Genomic DNA, 25,920 nt, shown 5'->3' on the forward strand with positions numbered 1-25,920 from the left:
GCCACATTGTGAGTGAGAAGAAATAATGCTTTCTATTGCAGTTAAAAAATTTTATTCTAGTGTAGATGGTAGCAAGCACTGAGAATCTAGTGTTATCATTTACTGGATCGCTTGCTCTTATATTTGAGATGTAAATGAATATAGTCTGGATTTGCTTTACATTATACTAGCAGTATTTTTATGTCTGCATATTAATTTGGCCTGATGGTTGGATAAAATTGAGGCAGAACTGCCATATTCCGACCTGTCTGCTTTAGTTGTAGTGCCTGAATTTATTTACTATCCAGAAATGAGAATTCTTTGAGGGGAGAAGCTATTTATTGCATGTAAGGTATTCTTGATAATAATAGCCTAATATCCTTAAAAGTACAGTGCATAACATGTCCAAATCTAACCTCATCTTAGAAACAAAGGGATGTATTGGGGGTGGGGTGAGCCAACTGTTTATACAGGTTTTCAATCGGCTTTTCTTTTAAAAAGCCCATGGAATGCATCCAAAACTAATAATGTTTTGTTAGATGAGAAGACCAAAAGGGAAATCCTAAAGAAAGGAGGATGGATGATCTTTCTTTAATGTCAAACTGACATAAACAGCCCCCCCCCCACCTTTGCTCAAGATAGTTTTCTCAACAAGACCCAGATTGCTTCAGTCTTTGCCTATTACCCTTTGAAGCACTTTCCTTATTATTAGGAGTGGGGGCAGGGTTTCCTTTGAGGATTTTTACAGCAGTGAAGAGTTCCTCCTTTAAATATTTTCACATGATGAGGGAATTCCTCTTTCAAAGTGCTGTCATCACTGTGCCTTCTCTGCCGTAAGACAATTTATTCCTGGGTGAACGGCCTTCTTAGTTTGATTGTCAATAAGGACTTACCTTTCTGATGGATTCTCTTTCTATTGGGCTGCACTTTTTGGAGAGACCTAGCGAAAGAATTCAACATTCTCTAGTGTTAACCTTATTGGTGCACTTGGCCCTGATTTTCTTGTGAAATGTGTTCATTTCACCACATGCACTGATCGTCTTCACCATGGTTTCTCTTGTCAGTCTCCACTAATTAAGATTTGGGTGACGGGGCAAATGCTCCATCTTGAAAACTACATTTCTAATACAGTGAAAAGGGACACTGTGTGAATTGGGAGAAGTTTTAAAATGTCTTTTTTTTAAAGAGACTCTTCCAATGTTTAAATAATACCAAGCAAACAACAGATCAACTGCTCAAATGTCAACAGTTTTCTGAGAAACACTGAAATCTTTTGAGGACCTCTACTCTGTTCTTGAATATAGTCTTCTAGAAAATTCTATTAATATTTAATTCATGGTTACAAAATGTGTAGTGGTATGGCTTACTAGCTCATTTGAAAGCAGTTCACTTTCCTCCCCGAAATCTTTAGTCTGCAATGATTCACAATTATTAGGAAAGAGTTAATATTAAGAAACCCCAAACAGGAGGAAGGGTTTTCTTAATATTATTGCCTAAAGGTGCACTTCTAAGCCTTTGTGGTTGTTTCAGATAAATGAATAAAAAATATCTATGTTTCAAACTTTGGACTTACCCTATGAACAGTTTGGTCATTGGAGGGTGAAAGAATCAGTGTTGTTTAGAATACATTCTTACCTGCTTTATGGAGGTCCCTAACTGGAACACTAACTACCAACCAATCCAGACTTGACACTAAACATACTTCTTAAAACCTGCTGCCTTCTTCTTGCTTGAGCGTTCAAGTTAACCACCTCTCAGCCTTTTGTTGAGGAGGGAAATGGAACATAAGAAGAGAGCCCTAGACTAAAGCCAGACTACCCATATTCTGGTTTTGGCGCTGGTGTTTACTGCCTGTATAACATGGCAAGTAACTTATACTTGTGTTCCCACCCCATCCCAACCCTGTAAGTGAGTGGTCTAAGTAATCTTCATGTTTATAGCATCCTAAATAAATATTAAGCCTACTTCACCTACATAGAGAGGCTTAAATGTAATGACTGAACCAAGTCGCATATTCCAGTGAGAAACCAGGATTGATATTCTTAATCTAGTCGGTAAAGAAAGGAGCATGATTATATTTTCTCTCTCCTGTAAAACTCTATGATGTACCATAATTATTCATCCATTTTCTTTGTTTAAGGCTCATTGGAAATCAGTTTTAAAAACATTTGCACTGTGCCTTTGTGCTGTTTTCCATGACAGGCAGTGAGAAGACTCAGATCAGTGAGTTCAGACTCTGCCTTTGAAATGCTCACCACCTAGTCAGGGTGCAAAGCATAAAAACAAATAAATCACAAATCCAGTGAGATAAGTAGAACAAGATAAGTTATATATGATGCAGGGGTAGCATGGTGGGGGGAATAAATATATATATATATATATTTCTCTGTACCTATTTTTAATTCTATAGGAAAATGTATGAGGGGGGGTGGGTAGAAGCAGCTTTATGGTAAACTAAAAACAAAACAACACTCCTAATTCTTTACCTGCTTTCCATTGAATCAATTACGTCCACCCATAATAGTTGTCATAAACTGCAATCAAGTGAATTATGACATGAGAGGTTAAAAAATACTGAATGTTCTTTCTTTTCATAAATAGTTTTTCAATGTCCTCAAACATCCATTAACCTTCTCTTTACTAACAGTTGTGACTTCTGTCATTGAGCAAAGATGAACACGTAAATGTGTCAAGTAATCATTATGAACTAAATACTACAGCCTAAAATATGTTCATATTCTCTTTAGGATTTGGCCAATAGAGAAAATTGAGTTTTCTAAAGAATACTGGTGTGTCTTAGCATAATTAATTTTTTGTAGAATCTTATAACTAGAAGGGTAAGGTTTTCCTGGTGATTTGAAGCAATCTTGAACTCAAATCAAGGAATTGGAAAGTGTTCCAAGTCTGGGGTTAAATCTAGCACTGACTGTGAAAGCTTTATTGTTGTGCAGTGGGGGATGGGGAGCTTGGGGGAGTTCCTTATAAAAATTTGGCCCAAGCTAATTTGTTTTGTTTGAAACTGGAAATTGTATTGTTGAAGTTTGCATTCTGTTTTCTTTCAATAGGTATATTAACACAAAGCACCGTGCTTTTAAAGGGTTTCCTCCTTTCTGCAGGAATAAATTTGGCTTCTGAAAAAGAAAAAAAAAAATGCACCAGCAATTCAGCAACATCGCACCTCTTTCATCATTTTGGGGGTGCAAGTTTCAGCTCAGTAACTCCTGACATATTTTCTGGAAACATGTAAAAACATGCCTATAAGTACTGAACATAAAACCTGACTTTACACTCATAAACATTTGTATAATCTTATGGTCCATAAGTACTGAACATAAAACCTGACTTTACACTCATAAACATTTGTACAATCTTATGGTCCATTTACCATTGAGTTTCTTAAAGCTATGTGCATATTTTTAAAAATCATTAGAATAAATGAAAATTGGAACAAGATGCTATTTGAAAGAAGGTGCTACCCAGAAATGCCTGAAGGACACTATTCTACAACTTTCTCCTATGACGTGAGCAAGCCTCTTGCCCATAAAATAGATAGAAGCAGTGCTTTCCAGGCACCACCCTCCTGAGACATCACATTAAGTTGGAAACAACAGAATATTCATTTTTTAGTATTTTAACCACTCAAACTACGTAATGAAAAAGCAGGTTTCCTAAAGGGGTATGGCATAGTTGAAAAGTTAAAAGCCAGATCAATTGGATTGTATTTTGGAATAACAGGACATTTTAAGACTCATAGTGCTTCAGCGCTGTGCCCAGTGACCCTGAGGATAAAAGAGATAAGAGAAAGTAGAGTGAGGGAGCTTTAGAAGTCCAAGGAAGTTCTAGATAACTACTAAATAGTCTGAGAATGTCTCATGAAACAGAAAATTCCAATGCAACTGTAATCTGAGTGTGAGAAAAAGGTCATTCTTTAAAAAATAGTTGCACTCTTGCAAAATGTATTAGCTTTCAGTGTCTGACTTTTTTTTTTTTTTCAGGTTGAAAAAGGTAAGCATGATTCATATACTAGTATTTCTTTAAAATTTCATTCTAATGCAAGACTTTGTATCTCTCCTCTCTCTGTTTTGGTTCTTGTGCCTTCTCTGCCCCAGGTTGGCCTTCATTCCATGATGTGATTAGTTCTGACGCTATCACATTTACAGATGACTTTTCCTATGGAATGCACAGGGTGGAAACAAGCTGCTCTCAGGTCAGTTAACCCCACCTGAAAACCCAATGCTCATTCTATGTTGCAAACACTTCCAAGACTCCCGGTTTTGCTAAATAGAGCAACTAAAGCCTAGTGAATGACAAAAAGGGAAGACAACCACAATGAAGTCTCAATGAAGTCTCTATGAAGTCCTAATGAGATCTCAGTTTTCAAGTGCTTAGCAAGTCCAGTTCCATGTGAGTCATTGGCTTCAACAAGATGAGACAAAATCATTGGAAGGAAAAATCATTGTCGTTTGACTCAGTACAGTCGGAATGGGCTATTCTTAGGGCATATGACGATTTCATCCTGTGGCCGTATGTAAGCTGAGGTCTATTTAGATCATCCTCTCCCTGCGGTTCTGTGCACTCATTGTTCAGTTATCATACCTCTAATGCTAATGATCCAAACACAGTGAACTGAGACCCCAGAAACAGCTTTCCCTGGATGGGGTGAGGAGGGAGGGTGGATAATGGCAGTAGGAAGAGGAAGTTCAGTGGTACGCTGTATGAGTGCAGAGTGGGAATACAGGCTAATTTCCTCTCTGCTTCTTCAAGAATATAGACCTATCCTCATTTCCAAGGATGTTCTGATTAGTTCTTTTATTCTGCTCTCACCAGATTTACTCTCCTAACTCTAAGAGAGAAAATAAGCATGTGTTGAGGAGGAGACAAAAATACTTAATCTGTCATACAAGTCATGAGACTTGAATATGTGGGTATTTTATGCTTAACCCTTTGAGTACCATGTGTAATTGGAAATTTGGATCAACATGAGAAAAAATTATATCAATATATAACCTGAGGTACAAAAAAAAGAGAACAAAACAAAATACAAATTATTCCATTGCTATTTACATTTATAGCCATTGAAAAAAGAGTCGCTGGGAGCGATGCTGGCACTTTTGGGAAACTTTGTCAGCGTCCTCACAGCGATGTTGGCACTCAAGGGTTAAACCTAAAGACATAGCCAGAACCTTCTTGCACATAGAATAAGAGCAATCACACATTCTATTCTATAGTAGGTAGTCCTGTTCTTGTCTGCTCTAAGTAAGTGAAATGTAAAGTCTAATTATTGTGGCACTGAAATTCATTGATACTACAGAGTACTTTGTTGGGGGATGTCTGTTGCATCTATCAAAGGTAAAGGGGGCACATCAGGCAGCTGTAATAGCAAAGTGATTGCCACATGGGTCTCCCTCCTCATTCTTCTACTTGCCCTTTAACCCCCTCCATCAGGCACAAGAGTTTAGGGAGTAGGTGGCATATTTACTACCAAGTGGGGAGGGAAATCGGTTTGACCCTAACCATTTGATGAATTTCTATTTTCATTTTTTTGTTTAAATAAGGCTGGAAAGTTTGCTGTCTTCAGGTATGAAAGCTACTCACTCCTTTGGAAAACAGACTTCTTATTTTTATCTAAGTCACATTTTCAGTTTACTCTTGGTTCTCAGATATGTGTCTCTGATAAAGATAGTGGAACTTTGTGAGGCTGGGCCTTACTTCCTGAGATTCTGATTTAATCAGTTGGAGAGTCCTGAACATCAGCATTTTTAAAAGATCCTCTGGTTAACTCTCACAATAACTGTTTTGGGTATATACTCTCTTTCTCTCTTATTTTACAGTTGAAGAAACTGAGGCACAAGGAGGACAAATTACACTTGTATAAATTTACATAGATTTCAGTGGCAGAACTGAGGTTGAATTTGGGTGTTTGGCTGCAAAGCTCTTTATGGTGCTTAGGTAGATAGACCATAATCACATTGAAATAAGAAAAAAAAAAAAATCCTAGTATTCCCCAGAAGTTATTTTAATTCGATTCAGTTTTGAATTCAGTTGAATTCAACTGATATTTTTATAACTGCCACAAAACAAATTATGGATATTTACCCAGGACATATATTTGACAAAACAGTAACTCGGTTGAATGGTATATAGTAACTTATAACTTAGGAACCTACATAATACTTATGGAAGCCTAGTTTAAAGCTAAAAGTCCTTCCTTCCTTGCTTCTTCCTTCCTTCTGGCTGCCTTAAAGGCTGTTATATGACTGCTACTCTCCTTTTCACTTAGAACCCACTTTCAAATGTTCAGTCCCATGAAAACCAAATACAAAAGGCATAGAAAAAAGTGAGGCATGAGATAGCTTTCATGAAGGCCCTACTCTCTGATGGCTTTGTGACTAATTCTTAAAATTCACTGTTGGAACAAACTTCTCCTTTTTCTCTGCCAGCCACAGAGATAACATCAGTAGTAGTAAAGTAAAGACCATGAAGGTGACCAAAGAGAATTGAAACCAACAAACTGCCAAAATTAGACAAAATTCATAAAAGGGTATCAAGCTAACCCAGGCATAGCTCTCAGCCCTTGGTTAAAGGCCTAGGTGATTGTTACTTTATTAATTTTGGGTGAAGAGTAACAGTTGGGGGAAGAACTAACACTGACCTGTTCTTTCATCTTCTTTTTCCACCACCTTTACTTCTCATATTTAAAAAGTGGTTGACTCTTTCTTAAATAAAACTCTTAAGTTTAAAAAGAAGAGGGAAGGAAATTTGTTTTCCTAAGGCATTTGTAAAAATACATGCTTTGCGAAGTAAGCTCCATGTAGAAAGTAACTGGGTTTCAGCCCCAGAAATGATACATTTGCTGGATTCTTCCCCATGTGGACAGAGCAGGAATGTCCATCACACAAGTGCAGTAACAGCTCCCTAAATTAAAGTGTGCCAGGCATCTTTCATATCATTTTTTTTTTAATAATTTGTGTTTCATACACAGGTTTATTTTCCTTTTGTTTTACATTTTTCTTTAGTTTTCTCTTTTTATTTTTTTCATTTGCCTTTTTATCTTGACTTAAAAAAACTGCTTTAATAGTTTCCATACTAGAGTAACCACTTGTATTTTACTTTCTAGTTTCTCATTCTTTAACTATCATTTTATCCTCTTTTGCCTTTTTTTCTTTCAGTTTGTGTAGTCTCTTCCCCTACTCTCAACTTCTCCCATCTTTTCATTTTGTTTTGTCTCCTTTTTGATATGACAGTGTGTGGGAAACTTCTCTGATTCGCTTCTCTTCTTTCTAGATTTCTTGCTGTATTTTGAATTCACATGTCTTGTCTTTTCTCTGGACAAGATTGCATCAATGTATTATAGTTTGTATTCTGAAGAATCTGTTAGATGCTTTCAATATCTTGTAGACATTCTTGATCGGACCTGTTATGTGAAGTACTTTTTTCCCTGTAGTAAAGGTGCAGTATCTAAACATGAAGACCCTTTTGCCCTTTTGCTGCCAACTTATACAAATGAACTGAGCTTCCATGGATGAAACCAATAGACTCAACATGCTTGCTTGGCAGTGTGGTGATATGTTTTTGGTCTGTTGGTCCCTAATGCTTGCTGAAGTATTTAGAATTCTTTTTTTTTTTTTTTTAATTGTGAAATGGATCACACCATCACACCACACAGTGAATTAGGCCTCATACTTGGGTAGAAATTGCAGACATGCTGGGAGCCATAACCTACCACCTCTTTACACTACATTGTAGTTTTCCCATGTGTCCAGTGACTCCTTAAGTAATAATATTTAGTAAAATTTTATTGAGAAAGTTGAGCTTGATTCAGTACTATCACCACTTTTCAGAGGAATGTTGCAATAAAGTCCTTCTATAAGAATTGCTGTGTAAGGAACTTAGCACATGGCCTAATCTTTTAAGTTAACAGCACAGAAAACAAGCAAGGGGGGTGGAGACTCTTCACTGGCTTCCTTAGGATTCCTGCTGGTGGAGGAAATAGGGGACCTGCTACATTCTGGTTTTTGTTGCAACCATATTCGTTTTTTTTTTTACTATTCTGTCTCCTGAATTGAGGAATTATATTCCAGTTATCTCTTCCAAAGAGGATCTTTATCTTAAATTTGCCCACTTTTGGTGGGCACACGCACCTTTCTACTGCCTGTAGCAATTTCCTAACACTTTTCAGTTACAAAGAATTTTCCTTAATTTTATTTAATTTACATCTTTCAGTTAGTGATAAAATACATTGCTTCTATTCCAGTTTCACTGACCACTGTGAATAATTGTTTGACAGCTTCTCCCTAACCCTCCAAACCCAGCCTGTTAATGCTTTGTCAGAAGTTTAAATTCAGTGCAAAGAGGTAAGATTTGCGTGGTTTAAGCTGTAGTTCATAGAAGTAAGTTCCTGCTGGAAATACTTCCTTCTTTAGATCAAAATTCTACATCTGAAGCAAATGGGAGACCAATAAATCACATAACTTTTTATAATAATCTTTAAGGAAACCATCAGATCCATGAGTTTACCCAGGTTGGAGTCTGTTTATGACTGCTGCTATTATTGCTTGGATCTATGGTAGAGTCCCTTAAGTTTGTTTTAGATCATTATTAATTTCTTCTAACTCAGCCAAATCAACAGAAAGGTAAATATCCACCAATACAAAGTATTTTTCAAAAGTTAAGCAGTTTTTGGTAAAACCCCAAACCTTATTAATCTTTTGCAGATGACAACTCGTATATTGCTGATGATTAAAGATACCCATGTGTTACAATAGGGTTTCAGACTCACAGCCCATCTCTCTTTTTCTTGATCTTTCAGTAAAATCATAATGCTAAACTGGTGACTTTATAATCATTTCCTTGGAAAAAGATTAATACATAAGCACAGAGGAAAAGAGCCCTACTTATACACAAGTGTCTTCAATAACAGTGGGAGAAAACAGGATACTACTGGCAAAGTAAATTGCTTTTCTTCTTAAAACGCTTTTCTCCTTCCCATCCTGCCCCACGTGCCCAAGTGTAAAAGCCTTGCTTTGAAACTACTTCATCTTGTAGATCAAACACTTAAGAGAAAATGACAATAATAAAGCCCCAAACATCCTAGGAAGAGCTGGGAGAAAACCCTCCAGGACAGTTGGAAATACATCAGTGTAGAAGTATGTAACTGTGTTGAATGCACTATTTGTGTTTCTTATGGACACAATTGAGAATTGCAGTCAGATTTTAAAGAATTATGTTAAATTTGATGCTCAATAACTTTTTTGCAGAGCGGGGTGGGGTGGGGTGGGGTCCCTTCCTTCGGTTCCCTGTAGGTTCTTTAGTTGCCAACTTTTCTATGTTGGGAGGCTTAAGTGATAAAAGATTCTTGTGGGAATTAAAATTTTTCTTTTGAACATCTCTTGTTTCTTTAGAATAAGAATAATAGTTTGTATTTTATCTATAAAATGCAGAAATGCATAATCATTTTAAAACAACTTTCAAAATTCACACCAAAGATTCTACCCTGAAATAAATCATTAACAGCAGGTTTCTGAGATTTCTCCATTGGGCAACTAGTTTGTTTCAGTTACAACCAGGTGTGCTGAGAGACCCCAACACATTGCCAGTTGGCTGAGGCTGGGGAGGCAGAACTTGCAGGCGGCTACAGAAACAACGCATCACTGACAACTTCCATTCATCATCCCAGCCTTCGGCCAGGGGTAGAAGCTGGAAAGAATGGGCTCCATGTGCGTTCTCAGGGAGGAGCCTTCAGGGCTTGTGCACTTTTAAAAGAAAGCCGGTAATAGTCTTCCATGTGAGACTAGATGTACCTGGAAGGATGCAGATAGGGTGCTGTGTGGGTAGGCCTTCCTCTTACAAGTGGCCTCTCAGCTTGGTGGGCAAAGGGGGGTGGACAGGTATGTGGTGGCCCAGACAGAAAGAAACACTTTGCTATGCTTTGAAGTGTTGCTTCTTCCTCTGTTATCTGAGCTAGGAGTGAATCTTCCAGGACACCTTACAGCAAGCAGGATGATGTTATCATTCTTATTTTTACACCTTTTCTGAGATTTCCCTAGCCAGTCCCTCACCCATTATAGTTGTTCGCAAATGACCTTTGTTGCCTTTTTATGACTATAGTGTCTTTCTAGCCCCTCTTCCTTTGTCTTTTGCTGGGATTAGGCACATCTTGAATCTGTGTTTTCCTTTCTGTTTAACCAAAAGACCAGTTCCAGAGTTATCAAACAAAACTGCAGACCAATAACCAGCTTAGTTCAACAGATTAAATTACTCTGATTTGGAATTTTTACAAATGATTTGGGAAATGAAGACCATACAAGTACTTCTAAATGGCTTCAAATATATCCTGACTGTGCTTTATTTTTGGAGTAAGGTAAATAGAACTTTTTTCTAAATATGCCCAAGAGATGATTAATAGAGGCACTATCATTTATTTTGCCCAGATAGCTGCATTCACTCATTGAAAAGAAAAAAAAAAAAACTATCTGAGGCTTTTATGTGAAAACTCCACCTCTCAGATGCCAAGTGATCAAAGTGCCGGGGCTGCATGTGAGATCAATAATGTGCACACATACTGGTCACTGAGAGCACTCGTTCCTGTTGGCCTGCATGCTGACTGTTTTGGCAGGCAGAACTAGGTGTTTTCCTGTGTCCATTGGGTAAGCATATGTATTTTTTACTGGTGCATCTTAGCTGCTGATGCCTGAAAATTTGGCCTCAATTGTTTATAGAAAGGAAAAGCAATCTGAGCTGTCAGCCTTGATATTACCTAAACCTGCATAGAATGTGGTAAAATAATGCAAGATTTGTTTTTTAGGCCTGTTTCATATTTTCCAGGCAATAGATCAAATCAGTTTAGGGTTCATTTTTAGTTCTTTAATAAGCTGACACAGTATGTTGGCAGTAAAATAAGAATGCACTTTTAACATGGAAGTGCCATAGAGTCGAACTTGCTATTTGTGCTATTTATTAATATAACTAGAGCACCCTCGAGAATTGAGTTTAGCACTTTCAACGGGGAAACTGAGATTCTAGTTCTTTTCATTGTAATGAGCACCGTCCCTCCCTTCTCTCTCACCACCTTCATTTGGTATCTTAGCCCTATTCCTTTGTCAATTCCCACTTTCTTTGTTCTGCAGTTTGTAAGTGTTTTACACACCAGACAGGCAGTGAGAATAATTAATGAATCACGTAGGTGCCTCTTCTCTCATGTTCTTCCCTAAACCTTGACTCTTCCATATGTTCAAAATGTCCTCCCCTAGATACCACTGCTTTCAGGTTCTTGTACCAGAGCCATCCCAGAAAAGCCACCCCTCACCCCCATACCTAAAAGGCCAGCCCCGAGGCCTGACACCTCATATCACTTTTTTTCTGCATAGCATGCATTTCCACTACTATACTTGACAGTTCTTATGTCCTTGCATGCGTGTTATCTGTTTCTCCATGGGGCCGGGGATTATCATGTCTCTCCAGAGTCTGGGGCAGTGCCAGGTACTCCATAAACATTTATTAAATAAATGAATGGAAGTCATTTGTCCCTGGCTTTTGTTTTTTTGTTATGGGACAAATGATGTATTTTCATAATCTGTTTGAATGCGGTGCACTAATGCCTCCATAGCCTTCACCCCCATCCCTGCTGAGAAAGGGTGGGAGACAGGTCAGTGGGACCTGTGCTGTTGTCTTCCGGAGCCTTACCCACCATCCCAGCAGTTAGTGCAGGGCTTTATTCAGCAAGCCAGCCTTTTGGGGACATCTTCTCTGGGCTGCATTTCTCTTAAACACTATGGGAACCAACCATCCCTCCTGCCTCTGTCTGGATCCCGTGCCTCTTCTCCTTCCTCAGCTGTTTTGCATGGTCAGTAGCATGCATTTGGGCTAAACAGCGTATTCCTTCTTCACATAATATAGTTCACATAATATAGTTCACGTGAGTAAAGAAGCCAGCATGGCACTCCACCTATTGGAAGCCAGAAAAAAAGGTTGCGGGGACTAGCAACGTTCCCATTCGCCACACTTGCAGTCCTGGTGACCGTGACAAATCCATGGAGCCTTGCTATTGCTTTGCTGGGTTCCAGGCACATCCAGTACTGCTCTGATGTTAAGTTTTACTGCCCATGAAAGCAAACATCACCTCCGTCATGGCCAGTTAAACAGTATCTTTTACAGTGGACTTCTGCATATCTGAAACCCACCCATCCAAAGCCAGAAGTAATGCCAGGGGGAGAGATTTTATTCTGCCATGTTTCTTACAAAAGGAGATCAAGGGTCAACTCAATTCATAAAATTACTGCAGTCATTTTTCAGCTGGCTGAGAGACTTCACAGATCAAAAAATACAGTGGCTCCTAAATGATTTCTGATATGCACAATTCTAGTGTTTTTTCTTCTCAGCATGTGGTGCAGAGCCTGCCAGAAACCATCTTTGCAGCTATTGACGGGCAGATTAGAAATCATCCACGATGGTTTCCATCATTTCTCTACAGGCTGGTCATCCATTTAAACTGCTTAATGGGAGTTCCTCTCAAAGCCTGCTTTGTACACACTTTTCGCTTACATTTTGCTCTTCTCTTTCAGTGTGGTGCTCACCTTGGGCACATTTTTGATGACGGACCCCGTCCAACCGGCAAAAGATACTGCATAAACTCGGCTTCCTTGTCTTTCACACCTGCAGATAGCAGCAGTGGTGCCGACGGGGGCAGCGGGGCGGGCAGCCCAGCCCAGGCAGACAAAACGGAGCTGTAGAGTCCTGGGAGTGATGGAAACAAGTGCACTTAATGCACAGCTTATTAACAGAATTCAAAAGTGTCTATCTTAGATATATTTTTTCAAAAGAATATAAGGGCAGTTTTGTGCTATTGATATATTCCTTCTTTTGCTTAAACAGAGACTCTGGCCACCGATGTATTTTGCTATTGACTAGATCCAGAACTGTTTATAACTTTAGTGAGCGGAGATAGCTTTGTGAAACCTCCACAAGCCACTTAAGTACCATTTGGCGTTATTCTCTTCATGCACATAGCTTCTTTTGAGATTCTTTTCCCCCTTGGTTAATAGGCTGAAGGTGCTTGGTCTTCCAGCGTGAAGAGCTCAGAAGCACAGGGCACGAAGGCCTATGGGACACATGGCCTTGAGTCATTTGTACAGATAAGGATGGAGTGATGTCTTATGAGACTTCTTAGTTTTGTGGACAGTTTGAGCTAAGGTCGTTTATTCTCACTAAAAGGGTGTGAAGGTCTAAAGTCTTTCCTTATGTTAAATTGTTGCCAGATCTGAGGGGGTGCACTGAGTATTGTGGCAGAGAAGTAAACATTACCTCACGGTTAGGCCTTTATTTTATTTTCCATTGAACACATTGGAATGTAAGAGAATTGTAAAATGTGGAGCCCCATTTTGTCCAAAGTTCACAAAGAAGAACACCTGCCATTGCCTTTTATAAGTCCGTCCCTCCACACCTAATACCAGCTGCATCCGGAAGAGCATTTTGGTGAATTCCACTGTGTAAAATAAAATATTGGGCACAACACACTTCATCAAGGCAGCGGAAATAACGAGCAGAGAAGACCAAAGAGGAAGTCCTGGTTGCTCATGCAGCCAGTATCATGCAGAAGAGCTGACAAGGTAGTGCAAATAACGAACAGAACCCTATGGGAGGGACTTTGCGCACAGGGTTCAGGAGAACCCTGGAAAGATGATGGGGGTTAAAATAGAAATACCCATGAGCCTGTGTCCCACCCTTGACCCTAATCTGTTATGTGGCAAAAGACGAGCATTTAGCCTCTTTATGCCTATTCTTCATGTCTAAACTGGGACTTATAATATTTGTAAAATAATTGACACTCTCAGGGCAAAATTACAATATTATATGGCTATACAGTTAAGATCAGTGTTGTAAAATTAAACTGATCTGGTTCTAATTGCCTCAAAGGCCAAACCCAGGCATTTGAAATGGAAAGAAGCAGAGAGGAGGTTCAGTTAGCTGATTGGTATGGAAACAGTTGGGCTAAGAGCCAGAAATTTTTCTTTGTAGCAGTATGGCTGGTTTTACTCTGAGAAGCTCTGCTCAGTTGTATAACATTTAGTCTGGTGAGATGGATGTCATTGTGCACAATAAGGTTTTCACGGATCTTAGCCATGGTGATACAAATTGATATCGCTGCAGCCAGGTGTGAAGGTACAGTGTATGGCTGATATATTTTGTGTCTGTAGCCTTGAATGCTAATCCTGAAATGCAGTTTTTGAAAAATATTATTTTTGTAAATCTTTGAAAGTTCATGAAAATTGACATCTTATATGCACCAGGGCAAAAATAAGAGAGACACTTGACAATATTAAAGAAATAATGAGAAATTAAAATGAAAAGTTGTGACAAATTGAAATGTCAGTGTGGTTATGTCTACATTCTTATATGTGTCTCCCAACTTCCTGGCGAGGCCCTGACATCCCAGTGACTCTTCCTCGTCCTGTGTGCTACAACTTTGCAATTCCAGATAAGTTATGCTTGTCTTTCCTCAGCTCCCAGGTGTTTCCCCTCAGGCCCTGGGATCACTCGGGAATTTGCAGGTTTCACTCCCCTATAGAAATGAATTATAAAATTTAAGATCGTTGAAGCCTCAGCATCCAGACTGTCCTAGAAGCTGTTTCCAGCCTCACGGAGGGAGCACCACCATTCCCCAGCGACCCAGCGATCCCACGTGGAAGTGGCCAGTGTGAAGACCTTTGGGCGCACACACAGCCCCTCTCATGTCACTCCAGTTCTGTGTGGCGCCCCAGGGTCCGCTGGCCACGAGCCACCGTGCTGGGATAGACAAGGAAGATAAATTAGGGGCTTCTTTCCTCTCTCTAGAGACTCTGGGTTCTCTTTGTTCCTTCATATTTATTGTAGGGCTTAACGTTTCCCTCAAAAAACTCTTTTTCTAATCCTTAGTCTATGTTTCATGGAAAGCCAGTTTTTATTCTACCACGTTTTCCAGCATCAACTTTAAGAAAAATGTAACATTCATAGAAAAAAAGAGTAGGGTGTATGCATGTGGTTTAATTCCAGATTGCTTTTGAGTTTAAGTGGTATCAAATTTCAGTATATTTCTGTCTTATGTTAAGGAAATATATTACTAAAATGTCAGTGAGCAATAATGTCAGCTGTCGAGCACTAGATTTATTTTTGCAGGATATGGATTGCAATGAACTGAGTCAATATGGTGAGGTGTATGTGATCTGTGGGAGTTATGCCATTTAACATAGGAAATGCATGGGACTTTCGCTCTCTTCTTTCAGCCCTTACTGTACTGTTAGAAGATGCAGGTTTGTGCTGGTGTGTACAAAGCATGTCCAGAGAGTCATGCAGAATGGATCTGAAGAAAGCAGCGGTATCTATTGTATTAGCGAACATTTCTATGTGTTTAAACTTTTTACTTCTTAGATGCATTTAAATTCTTAATGCAAACAGCACAGTAATTTAAAATCCTCTCCATGTTAACTGAATTGAATGTCTTGCTTTAAATACAGAATATGATGAATGGGTTATCATTTGTTTGGAAGGTCAAATATTATTTTTGCTTCAGAAAGCTTTGTAATAATTTTTCTTCAAACAATTCAAAACTTTTGAAAATGATGTGAAGTTTTCATTAAAAAAACCCTTTCCTATATTTATTGTATACAGGAAATATGCAATAAAATTTCTTTATAAAAATGTTTCTTGTCTGATTCCTAAGACTCCTCATTTTAAAGCACAGAGACATGGACCATCCATGGGAGTTTGCAGTAGGCTCTTCTGTTTACCCCTTTCCCAGCTGATGAGCCTGCAGTTTGTACTGAGGGTCTCCTATCTGAAATGGCCTTTGCAAGCTGGGGCTCTGACAGTGGGTTTGAGTCCAACTCTCCATACCCCAAGCCCCAGGAAAGGCCTCCAGGGATTTGAAAGACCGGAGAATTATACATCCTTAACCTCACCTCAGCAGAAGCTTCAGCAGCTTGTATATGTTCTTGTGTTTCAAATATAGACTTTGGGGAGTTTCATCATGATAACTCCATGGAAAAAAATGCAGGAATGATACTATGCTGCTGCCTAGATTCTTCTTAAAGAATTTGACAGGACACTTACACTGTTGTCAAGAATTGGTCTCTAAGGAAAGACATTAGGAGTTCCCCATTTTAAATACCTTTGAAATAATTTCTACAGAAGAGTTTCTGTATATAGTCATGCACCGCATAATGACATTTAGGTCAATGATGGACAGCTTATATGATGATGGTCCCACAATATTATAATGGAGCTGAAAAATTCCTATCGCCTAGTGACTACATAGCATAAGGCATTACTCATGTGTTTATGGTGATGCTGGTGCATAGTGTTTATAAAGTCTGCATAGTGTACAGTAATGTCCTGGGCCTTCACAGTCACTCACCACTCACTCACTGACTCAACAGAGCAACTTCCAGTTCTTCAAGCCCCATTCATGGTAAGCGGCCTATGCAGGAATTTGTATTTTTTATTGTACCTTTTCTATATTTAGATGTTTAGATGTTTAAAGACACAAATACTATTTTGTTACACTTGACTACAGTACTCACTACAGTAATATGCTGTGCAGGTCTGTAACCTAGGAGCAATGGTTATATTAAATAGCCTAGGGATGTAGTAGGCTATACCATCTAGGTTTGTGTTAGTCGCACACACAACTAAAAAATCACCTAATGACACATTTCTCAGAAAGTATCCCTAATTGTATGTATGACTGTAGAATTATTTATTCAAAATTGTTAGTTTAATTTTTTGGTTTATTTTGTTGATTATTTTGAGGAGGAGAAGTGAAGTGATGAGAGGACTTTTGTTTTTTTTCAGCCAATTATTTAAATCATATTCATGGGGTCCTAAAATTGAGAGGTCAGCGATTTCATGTCGTGTACCTTAGGACAGTGCTTGCAAAGGTGTGGTCCCCAGGCTGCAGTGTCAACTGCTCCCAATGCAGGTTTTAGCCCCCCTCCCAGACTTCTGGCTTCTACAGTTCTGGGGTGGGGCCTTCACAATTTGTGTTTTGGCAAGCCCTCCATGTGATTCTGGTTCCTGTTCAAGTTTGAGAACCATTTCCTTGGAACTTCTAGTTATAGAAATTCAATTAATATTCATTTTAAAAGCATGTTTATCTCCCCCACTCCCCCACCACCTCCGCCAAATGGTTTCATTTGTCATCACTGGTTGTCTTTGTATAGAGAGGGGTCCAACGGTTTTCCCAAAGCTTCCTGTGGTTCAGCTATTCTCACCCTTGGCTGCCCATTTGTCTTGCTCCAGAGGGACTAGCCGAGCCTCATCAACCAGCACCACCTTCACTCCTGTTTGTACTGCTGGGCTGACTGCGGGCTGCTGGTGGTGCTCAACTGCCTCTCTGGGACTTCAGGATGTTCACGGCAGGGTTCATCTCAGCGATTCCAAAAACTGGAGAACAGGTCTGGGTGAGCCGTGTACACGGAGAGAGAGCTATTATAGTCACAGAGCTCTGTTGTAACCTTAGAGTTGTTCCAGTTAGGTTTTCATGACCCACATAGGGTGTGAGAGCTTTGCCCCAGGCTGTAACAGTGCTTCCGGTCTTTGTTAAGGTCTCTATTGTAAATTTTGACATTTCCCCTTTTGATAAATATTTTTCTCTGAAAGCATCACTGATCAACAGTCAAGTCTTCTGATTTCAGCGGCCTTTTGTCCCTTGATACTAGGAAAGACCTCTGGGTGTTTTGACCCACGTTAGAAGGAAGGTGCACTGACTGGAACTGCTTGTGCCCAGGTTTGACAAGACACAGGTGCAGAGCTTAAGAACAAAAAGAATATAGAGCAAAATTAAAAACAACATAACAAACTTAGTCTATATCATGATTCCAAATTAGGAGCTCAGGACTGAAAGTAGTGAAATAAAGAGTCATTATTATCTTGGACAGATTGAAGCTCTTGATGACAGATTCAGCCACTGGGGAGGTTTCCTCTTTCACAGTAGATTGGGAAATGCAGACAAGGGCATTTTCCTCCCAAGAAAGACAAAAGGAACGAAAGTAAGAAGCAATAGTAAGAAAGCGTTGCACAGGCCTGGTCTGGTGTTTTTGCGAAAGCTGTCTTCTTCAGATGCCGCCTGCTTCTGTGTGCGGTTCCAGTCAGGTTTTGGTGACACTTCTTTAGGTGCCATACATGAATTCAAGTGTCTACCCCCATTTTACTCTTTAAATATGCACCACCTGTGAACCATGAGAAATCAGCATTACCCAGAGGAGTCTCCTGCAGATCATTACGGGGTGCTGGTGGCAGGGATCAGGAGGTGCCGCTTCAGTGTTAAGCAGGTGTGAGGAGCTTCATCAGTGTCTGAGGGGAGAGGAGTAGCTGGATGAAGGTTATTGCAACATAGAAGAGTTATGTGAGGAGCAGTTAAAAGAACAGGACTTCGTAGGAGATAAGATGACTAAAAGGTGCTGGGTGTGGTGAGAATCCAGGAGGGCTCTTATTGCATGAGGTACAAAGGTGGTTAAAGGGGATCCCCAAACAATTTCCTTATGGCCTTAACCAAAAGGACCATGGAAGTAGTGGCTTCAGCCAGGGGGATATCCCTGAGCCACAGGGTCTCCTTGCTGACTAGAACACCCTATGGGCCTACAGTGGTGACCATGTTGCTGAGATGTTCAAGAACAGATGGGTCATTACACTCTCCTATGAGGCTTAACAGGCTATGTTGCCCCCATAAAGTTGGGTTGAGACTGCCATTAGTTAGTAAAACATACAAATAGTTTGCCATAAGGAGATGGGGATTCAATTTTCGGCAATAGCTCAAGAAAGCCTCACAGTTGCTGCTTAGTTTTGGGCCTTGGGAAGTTTAGGACACCATGAAGCCTGCTTGGGTACAGGTATAATCCTTGTTCTGATATTAGATGCCCCAGATATTGAACCTGGGTTTGGACGAACTAATTTTTCTTTAGAGGTTTTATTTCCTTTAAACCTAAAAGTTCTAAAAGGTAGAAGTTGTTTCCTTGTGAGAAGACTTGGGAGGAAGAGCAAAGAAACAAATCATCCATGTATTGCAGCAAAGAAGAACTTTTAGAGAAAGTTATATCATCCAAGTCAGCCTTCAGGATTTGTGAGAAGAGGGGCTCACAGTAAAATCCCGAAGCATTACTGTCCAGGAGCACTGATTCCCTTCCCAAGTGAAGGCAAAAAGGTATTGGCTCACTTCATCAACTGGAATGTTAGTTAAATAATGCACTGTATAAATCAATCCCAGTAAAGAACTTCCTTCCAGTTGGGCTAGAATCTAGTAGTGTGTGAAGGTTAGGAACAACAGGGTGTCAAGGGATAACAATATGTTTCTTGCTCAGAGGTCCTCGACACACCTCCACCCTTAGCCCTTGGGTTTTCTCATAGATAAAATTGGAAGGACTAGGACCTTGGGTTCTTTAATTTTCTATTATGGACTTTATACCTTGAAGGACCTCTTTACTTACAGGATATTGATTAATTCTGGGAAAGGGTTTGAAGGCTCTATTTGATCTTAATAGGTGGTGCACTGTGGGTTTTGCCAATATCAGTTGAAGATTTTGCCCATAATGAGGATGGCAGCTGATCCAATAGGGACAAATCATCAGTGCTCCCAGATTCAGCTATAGTGCCATCAGAAAATGAGCAAATAAAAGATGTCGAAGAGTCATTTAGTTCACCCAGTTGGCTATTTTGATAGCCACTCTCAAATTTTAGGATTATTTCCCCCCCTTCAGGAGGAAGAAATTTTGGCATGATACTTCTTTAAGAAGTCTTGGCCTAAAAAATAAATAGGAGTAGAGGAACTAAGGAACTCTCTTAAGGACCTAAATAAAATGGGATGGGTACAGACATAGAAACCCAATGAGGTTTATTTGAAGTCCCAACTAGGGCAAAAGTAATGTTCAACTTTTTTAAAAGACAGTTTTAGATAGTATTTATTAAATTTGTGCCTCTTATAATTTTTAGGTGTCACAGTGACTACTTTATACCTTATTTTTTCAGATTATTGAAGTATTGTTCATAATCATTTGCAATATTTGCACCCACTGGGTTCATCCCATCTAAAGACCACATTAGAAATGTTTTACTCTATGAGTTTCATAAAGGTGCCAATGCAAGTACAGCAACAAAGTCCATTCAGAGTGCTTATGGGGATGATGCAGTGACTGAAAGAAGTTGCAGGAGGTGGTTTTCCCATTTCCAAAGTAGGGATTTTAGTTTGAAAAACGAGCCCAAAAGACGGTCATCCAAAAAAACTTGATTCCGATGTGTTGGAAGCTGTTGTCACAGAAAACCCCACGATTACCTCTAGGGAACTTGCAGAACAATTGAATGTAGCCCATACCTCTATGCTACACCAACTGAAAAGTATTAGAAAGGTTTCAGTAGTTGGAAAATGGGTCGTACACAAACTATCTCCAGAGAATCTGCAACAGCATGTTGCTTGTTGTGAACCATTGCTTTCACGACACCTTCAGGCACCATTTTTAGGTAGGCTTGTTACAGGTGCTGAGAAGTGGATCCTTTACCGTAACATTAAATGCTGCCAATTGTGGATCAGTTGAGGAGGAAGAAGACTTCAACAACCAAGATGAGGACTTCATCCAAAGAAGATCATGTTGAGTGTATGGTGGGATATGGAAGGGATCATCCATTATGAATTGTTAGACAACAATCAAACAATTACTGCTAATCTTTACTGTGAACAACTTCATCATTTGAAAGCAGCTTTGAACCAAAAGTGACCCTCCTTAGTCAACAGAAAGGGTGTCATCTTCCATCGTGGTAATTCTTGTCCTCACACAGCTCGACTCACCAAAAATTTCTTGAAAGAGCTTGGTTGGGAAATATTGCTTCATCCTCCATATTCTCCTGACCTTGCTTCTTCTGATTATCACTTCTTTCGGGGACTACAGAACCAGTTTGATGGTCCTAGGTTGACATCAAGAGAAGAGGTTTAAAATGAGTTGGATTCATATTTTGCTTCAAAACCTAAAGAATTTTACAAGCATAGCATTTATAAACTAGTTGACAGATGGAATGAGTTTCTAGAAAGCAAAGGAGGCTATGTTAATGAATAAATATTTTCATAATCATGGGCTTTTTCATTTTTAAAATAGACCTCGAAATCAGACATTATTTTTGCACCAAACTTATATTTGAACTGTTTTATTACTCAGAAGCAGGGGCCACTTTACAGCAGTGGGGTTGAGCACTGAGAGTGTAGCTCTGGTGTCAATAAAAATAGAGAGATTAATCCCCAACTTGGAGAAAAGTTTCTCCAAACCGATTTGGAGAGAGAATTGGACTTCTAGTCAAGATGGAGGTGTAGATAAATATGGCTTGTCTCCTCACACAACCATAGAAAAAATTGCAACTAAACTACAAAACAACTATCACCCAGAATTGTCAGAAAATCAGGATGTATGGAAGCTTTGACAACCAAGGAATTAAAGAAGTCACATTCAGCCAGATAGGTAGAAAGGGCAGAGATGTGTGGAAATGTGGAACAGGTGGTCCCACACCCACGTGTGGTGGGTAAAAAGTGGGAGGGATACTTTGGGAGCAAGGTATCCCAGCCCAACACCAGACCACCTAGCCCAAGGTTTCAGTGCCAGGAAGATAGTCCCTATAATTTCTGGCTATAAAACCAGAGAGAGTTGGGGAGCTAGAAGAAACTGCAGGATTCTCAAGCATCTTGTCTTAAAAAGCCCTCAACAGACTTAGGACTTACACAGATTTACTTCCTCTGGGCTCCAGCACCAGGGCAGCAACTGGAAGGGCACACGGGGAGAAACTGAAGGGTTTGGCATCAGGGAAAGTGCTGGGGACAACTTCTTCCCAGACATAACTCCAGAGGCTAGGTAACGGAATTATCCCCTTTCTGAGCCCTTCCCCACACAGAGCCAGACAGTGGCCACATCATATTGGAGACTTCATCAACCTGATTCACACTGGTTTCCCTGCCCCATGGTGATTACCTAAGGCTCCACTCCATCCAACTTACCAGTGCGCTTTTGTACAATAGGCTACACTACTAAGACAGGGAGTCAAGCAAGTCTACCAAATACATAGGGACAAACACAGGGAGGAAGCCAAAATGATGAGACAAAGAAACATGGCTCAAATGAAAGAACAGAACAAAACTCCAGAAAAAGAACTAAACAAAATGGGGATAAACAATCTGTCAGATGCAGAGTTCAAAACATTGGTGATCAGGATGCTCAAAGAACTCATTCAGTACTTCAAAAGCATTAAAAAAGACCCAGGCACAAATGAAGATCATACTAAGTGAAATAAAGTAAATTCACAGGGTGCCAACAGTGAAGTAAGTGGATGAAGCCAAGAATTAAATCAATGATTTGGAACATATGGAAGAAAAAAACATTTAATCAGAACAGCAAGAAGACAATTGAATGAAAAGAAAAACAAGGATAGGCTAAGGAGCCTCTGGGACAACTTCAAACATACCAACATTTGTATCATAGGGGTGCTAGAAGAAGAGAAAGACCAAGAAATCGACAACTTATTTGAAAAATTAGTGAAAGAAATCTTTCCTAATTTGGTGAAAGAAATAGTCATACAAGTCCAGGAAGCACAGAGAGTCCCAAACAAGATGGACACAAAGAGAACCATAGGAAGACGCATCATCATTAAAATGCCAAAGGTTCAAGATAAAGAGAGGGTCTTAAAAGCAGCAAGAGAAAAGCAGATAGTTATCTACAAAGAAGTTCCCATAAAATTGTCAGCTGACTTCTTAAAAGAAACTTTGTAGGCTAGAGAGACAGGCAAGAAGTATTCAAAATGATGAAAAGCAAGGACCCTAGATTACTCTGTCTGGCAAAGCTATCATTTAGCATGGAAGGGCAGATAAAGTGCTTCCCAGACAATGTAAAGCTAGAGGAGTTCATCTTCACCAAGTCATTATTATATTAAGTGTTAAAGGTACTTATTTAAGGAAAAGAAGATCAAAACTATGAACATTACAATGGCAATAAATTCACAACTATCAACAATTGAATCTAAAAAACAAACTAAGCAAACAAGCAGAATAGAAACAGAATTATAGATATGGAGATCATTTGGAGGATTATCAGTTGGATGGAGGAAGGAGGAGAATGAGGGAAAAGGTGCAGGGAAGAAGTGCAAATTGGTAGGTACAGAATAGGCAGGGGGGTGTTAAGAACAGTATAGGAAGTGGAGAAGCCAAAAGACTTATATGTACAACTCATGGACATGAACTAACAGTGGGGATTGTTGGATGGAATTGGGGATGCCAGATGGAGGAGGGCAAAGGGGGAAAATTGGGACAACTGTAATAGCATAATCAATAAAATATATTTTAAAAAAAGAATTCTTCAATGAACTAAGTCTTACTTAAACTATTTCCAGCCTAAATTTAAATGACACTCTTTCAAAGAAGTCTTCAGTGACCCCCCACCCCCGAGCCCCAAATAAAGTTATGCTTCCCAATGTTTATCTTCTACGGTACCCTTTTCTTTTGTAGCATCTTTCACAGTTTATAATTATTTATTTGTGTGTCGCCTTTATTAAAAAAAAAAAAAAAAAAAAAAAGAGCCCAAAGAGGAAGCATTGGGAAAATCCCCTGTAGTTCCTCAGAGCCCCATCACGGGGATTAGGAAGACCTTGGAAAGGCTGGTTTGAAGGCTGAGGACTCCTGAAGTGTTTGCATTTATGACGATCTCTTTTCCAATATCCCGACTCTTTGCAATAATAGCAGAAGCTAGAAGACTTTTGGTTTTGCAGTGCAAGCTTCATTTGCCAGAGCTGAAAATTAAAAATCTCCATGGTCTTACTTCTAGGTGGCTCATCTAGGGTACAAGCAAGCTTATTTACTAAATTAACCAAATCTAGAGTGGACATGGTTTTCAATTTCATCCTGGTTCTTTTAGCTAAAAGGGAAAAAATGTCAGTTCAGTCCATTAATAAACACGAGTGAAAGGTTACTTAAGTAGGATGAACATCTGGAGGAATACCTGAGTTTTCTTCAAAAACATTCTAAACTTGATTATAATAGCCATGAAGAGATCTGTCAGACTTTTGTGAGCAGGTCTGAATTTTGTCCTGATCAACAGCCTTTGGAAAGGGTACTGAAATTGCTCTGTAGAGAACTCCAACGAGTTTTCTAGCCTTTTCCTCGGTATCAGAGGTTTTTAAAAAAATCTCTTTCGGGATGTTCCCATTGAGCAAACCTCACCCAATGCCACGTCTGGCCTTCACCTACTAGTATATGAACTAGTTGATATGAATTAGAAAACTCAGTCTGGTAGGTTTGAGTAACTATGTTGAACTCCTCAGCAAATCGGTGAGTATCCTTGGTTACCTTAAGAAATTCTTTATGGTTCATAATTCAGCTTTAGCCCAGGGAACATGTAAAACTTTGGAATCTTCAGAGGGCTAAACTTTAAAAGGACAAGTGCTGAAGTTCTTTTCAGAATGGGAGAGGAAGTTAAGGGGAGAGGCTGTTACAGCCATAGAATTCAGCTGTAACCCTACAGTTGTTTCTGTAGCAATTAATGTTTTAGTATTTTATCTTATCTGGAAATGATCTAGACATTCAATGAATTCCTGTCATTTCATTTCATTTAACAAGTTACCAAGGAGATTTTGGAAATCATTTTTAAGTACACATACTATAATGTATAGTTATTGCTGAAAAATTTACCTAAACTCTTATTTCACTTACATCTAATTCATTTTCTCCCAACAATGATGTTTAGACTACTCATTAGAAAATTCATTAGACAGTGAACAAAGTCAGCCATCACCCCAAGCTACTTTTCTTGCTAACAAATTTTATAATTGAGATAACATGAATTTATTTACTAGTAAACTCGTGTATAATAAAAGTTGTATATTTGCATTATATTTAATGCTAGTAACTCTGAAGATATACCTATTTTAATGAAACCAAACTTAAGCTAGCTTTTATTTGCAAAGATTATCCCAGATCATGTGAACTTGAAAAACATTTGGGTTAGTTTCTGTATTTCTGGGTTTTAGGAATACTTAATTCATCCACACTTATTTTAAAGCCAACTAAATAGAGATCTTTACAAATTAATTTTGGCAATACCATCTGGAGATAGAAAAAAAAATCACATATACATAATATATACATATATAAACACATAGATAGACACAAAGAACTTTATAGCTTCTGTTCTAAAATTTTAGCCATCAGGTTTAACAATACAGTATACAACTCACTAGTGTATAAATAACAGTTGGATCCCAAGTGGCAGATGGCACAAATTAAGGTTATGCACTCCAATGGCTAATGCTTTTTACTACTATTTATGTAGAAGACTTTTTAAAAAATAATTTATTTATTTGTTTGTTTACTTATTTTTTTTTATTTTTAGAGAGAGGGGAAAGGAAAAAGAGAGGGAGAGAAACATCTCTGTGTGGTTGCCTCTCACTCGCGCCCCCAACTGGGCACCTGATGTGCAACCTAGTAATGTGCCCTGACTGGGAATTGAACCAGCGACACTGGGCTCGCAGGCCGACACTCAATCCATTGAGCCACAGCAGCCAGGGCTCAGAAATTTTAAAGTGGCTGTAGAATAGATTTGGGACAAGAGGTCTTTTATAGCATTTTGTTTTTTAAAAGACTTCCATTTTTCTTGGTCTCGGGCAATTAATTGTGGGCAGAATTTTAGGTGCTTCCTGGGGTGTTTGCATTTAAAAGATGTGATAATATTTGCATCTTCAAGGAACAGAGAAAGAATATAAGTTTTTTTCCAGTGCCTTTTGGATGGTTTCAGCAGTTCTAATAAAATGTAGTAGTGCTGCTCTGTCATTAAAGGGAACACCTGTAAAATTAAATCCCTGGATCTAGGGTCAAATGGGGCCTCTTCAGGCAGACCTCTGAAGAGGGGGTCATTTAAGTCACTATGGTCATGGAAATGATCAACCCACTGGACCATG

At 39.2% G+C, this 25,920-nt stretch overlaps 1 protein-coding gene across 4 annotated transcripts in view; it reads left to right on the forward strand.

The window, feature by feature from the left end:
* The window catches only part of MSRB3 (methionine sulfoxide reductase B3), a 273,055-nt gene that overhangs the window by 165,683 nt on the left and 81,452 nt on the right, over positions 1-25,920 (forward strand). For 2 of the 4 annotated variants that reach the window (XM_090273565.1, XM_090273566.1), the window contains 2 exons: positions 4,089-4,186; positions 12,540-15,655. In XM_090273565.1, coding sequence (XP_090129691.1) covers positions 4,089-4,186; positions 12,540-12,707 — 266 coding nt within the window. In that variant the 3' untranslated portion in view covers positions 12,708-15,655. Of the gene's footprint in view, positions 1-4,088; positions 4,187-12,539; positions 15,656-25,920 lie in introns of those variants that run through there. The other 2 variants (XR_016510495.1, XR_016510494.1) reach the window with 1 other exon arrangement.

This window comes from Furipterus horrens, unplaced genomic scaffold, assembly GCF_987537825.1.
Source record: "Furipterus horrens unplaced genomic scaffold, mFurHor1.1.pri manual_scaffold_4, whole genome shotgun sequence".
Taxonomy (NCBI): domain Eukaryota; kingdom Metazoa; phylum Chordata; class Mammalia; order Chiroptera; family Furipteridae; genus Furipterus; species Furipterus horrens.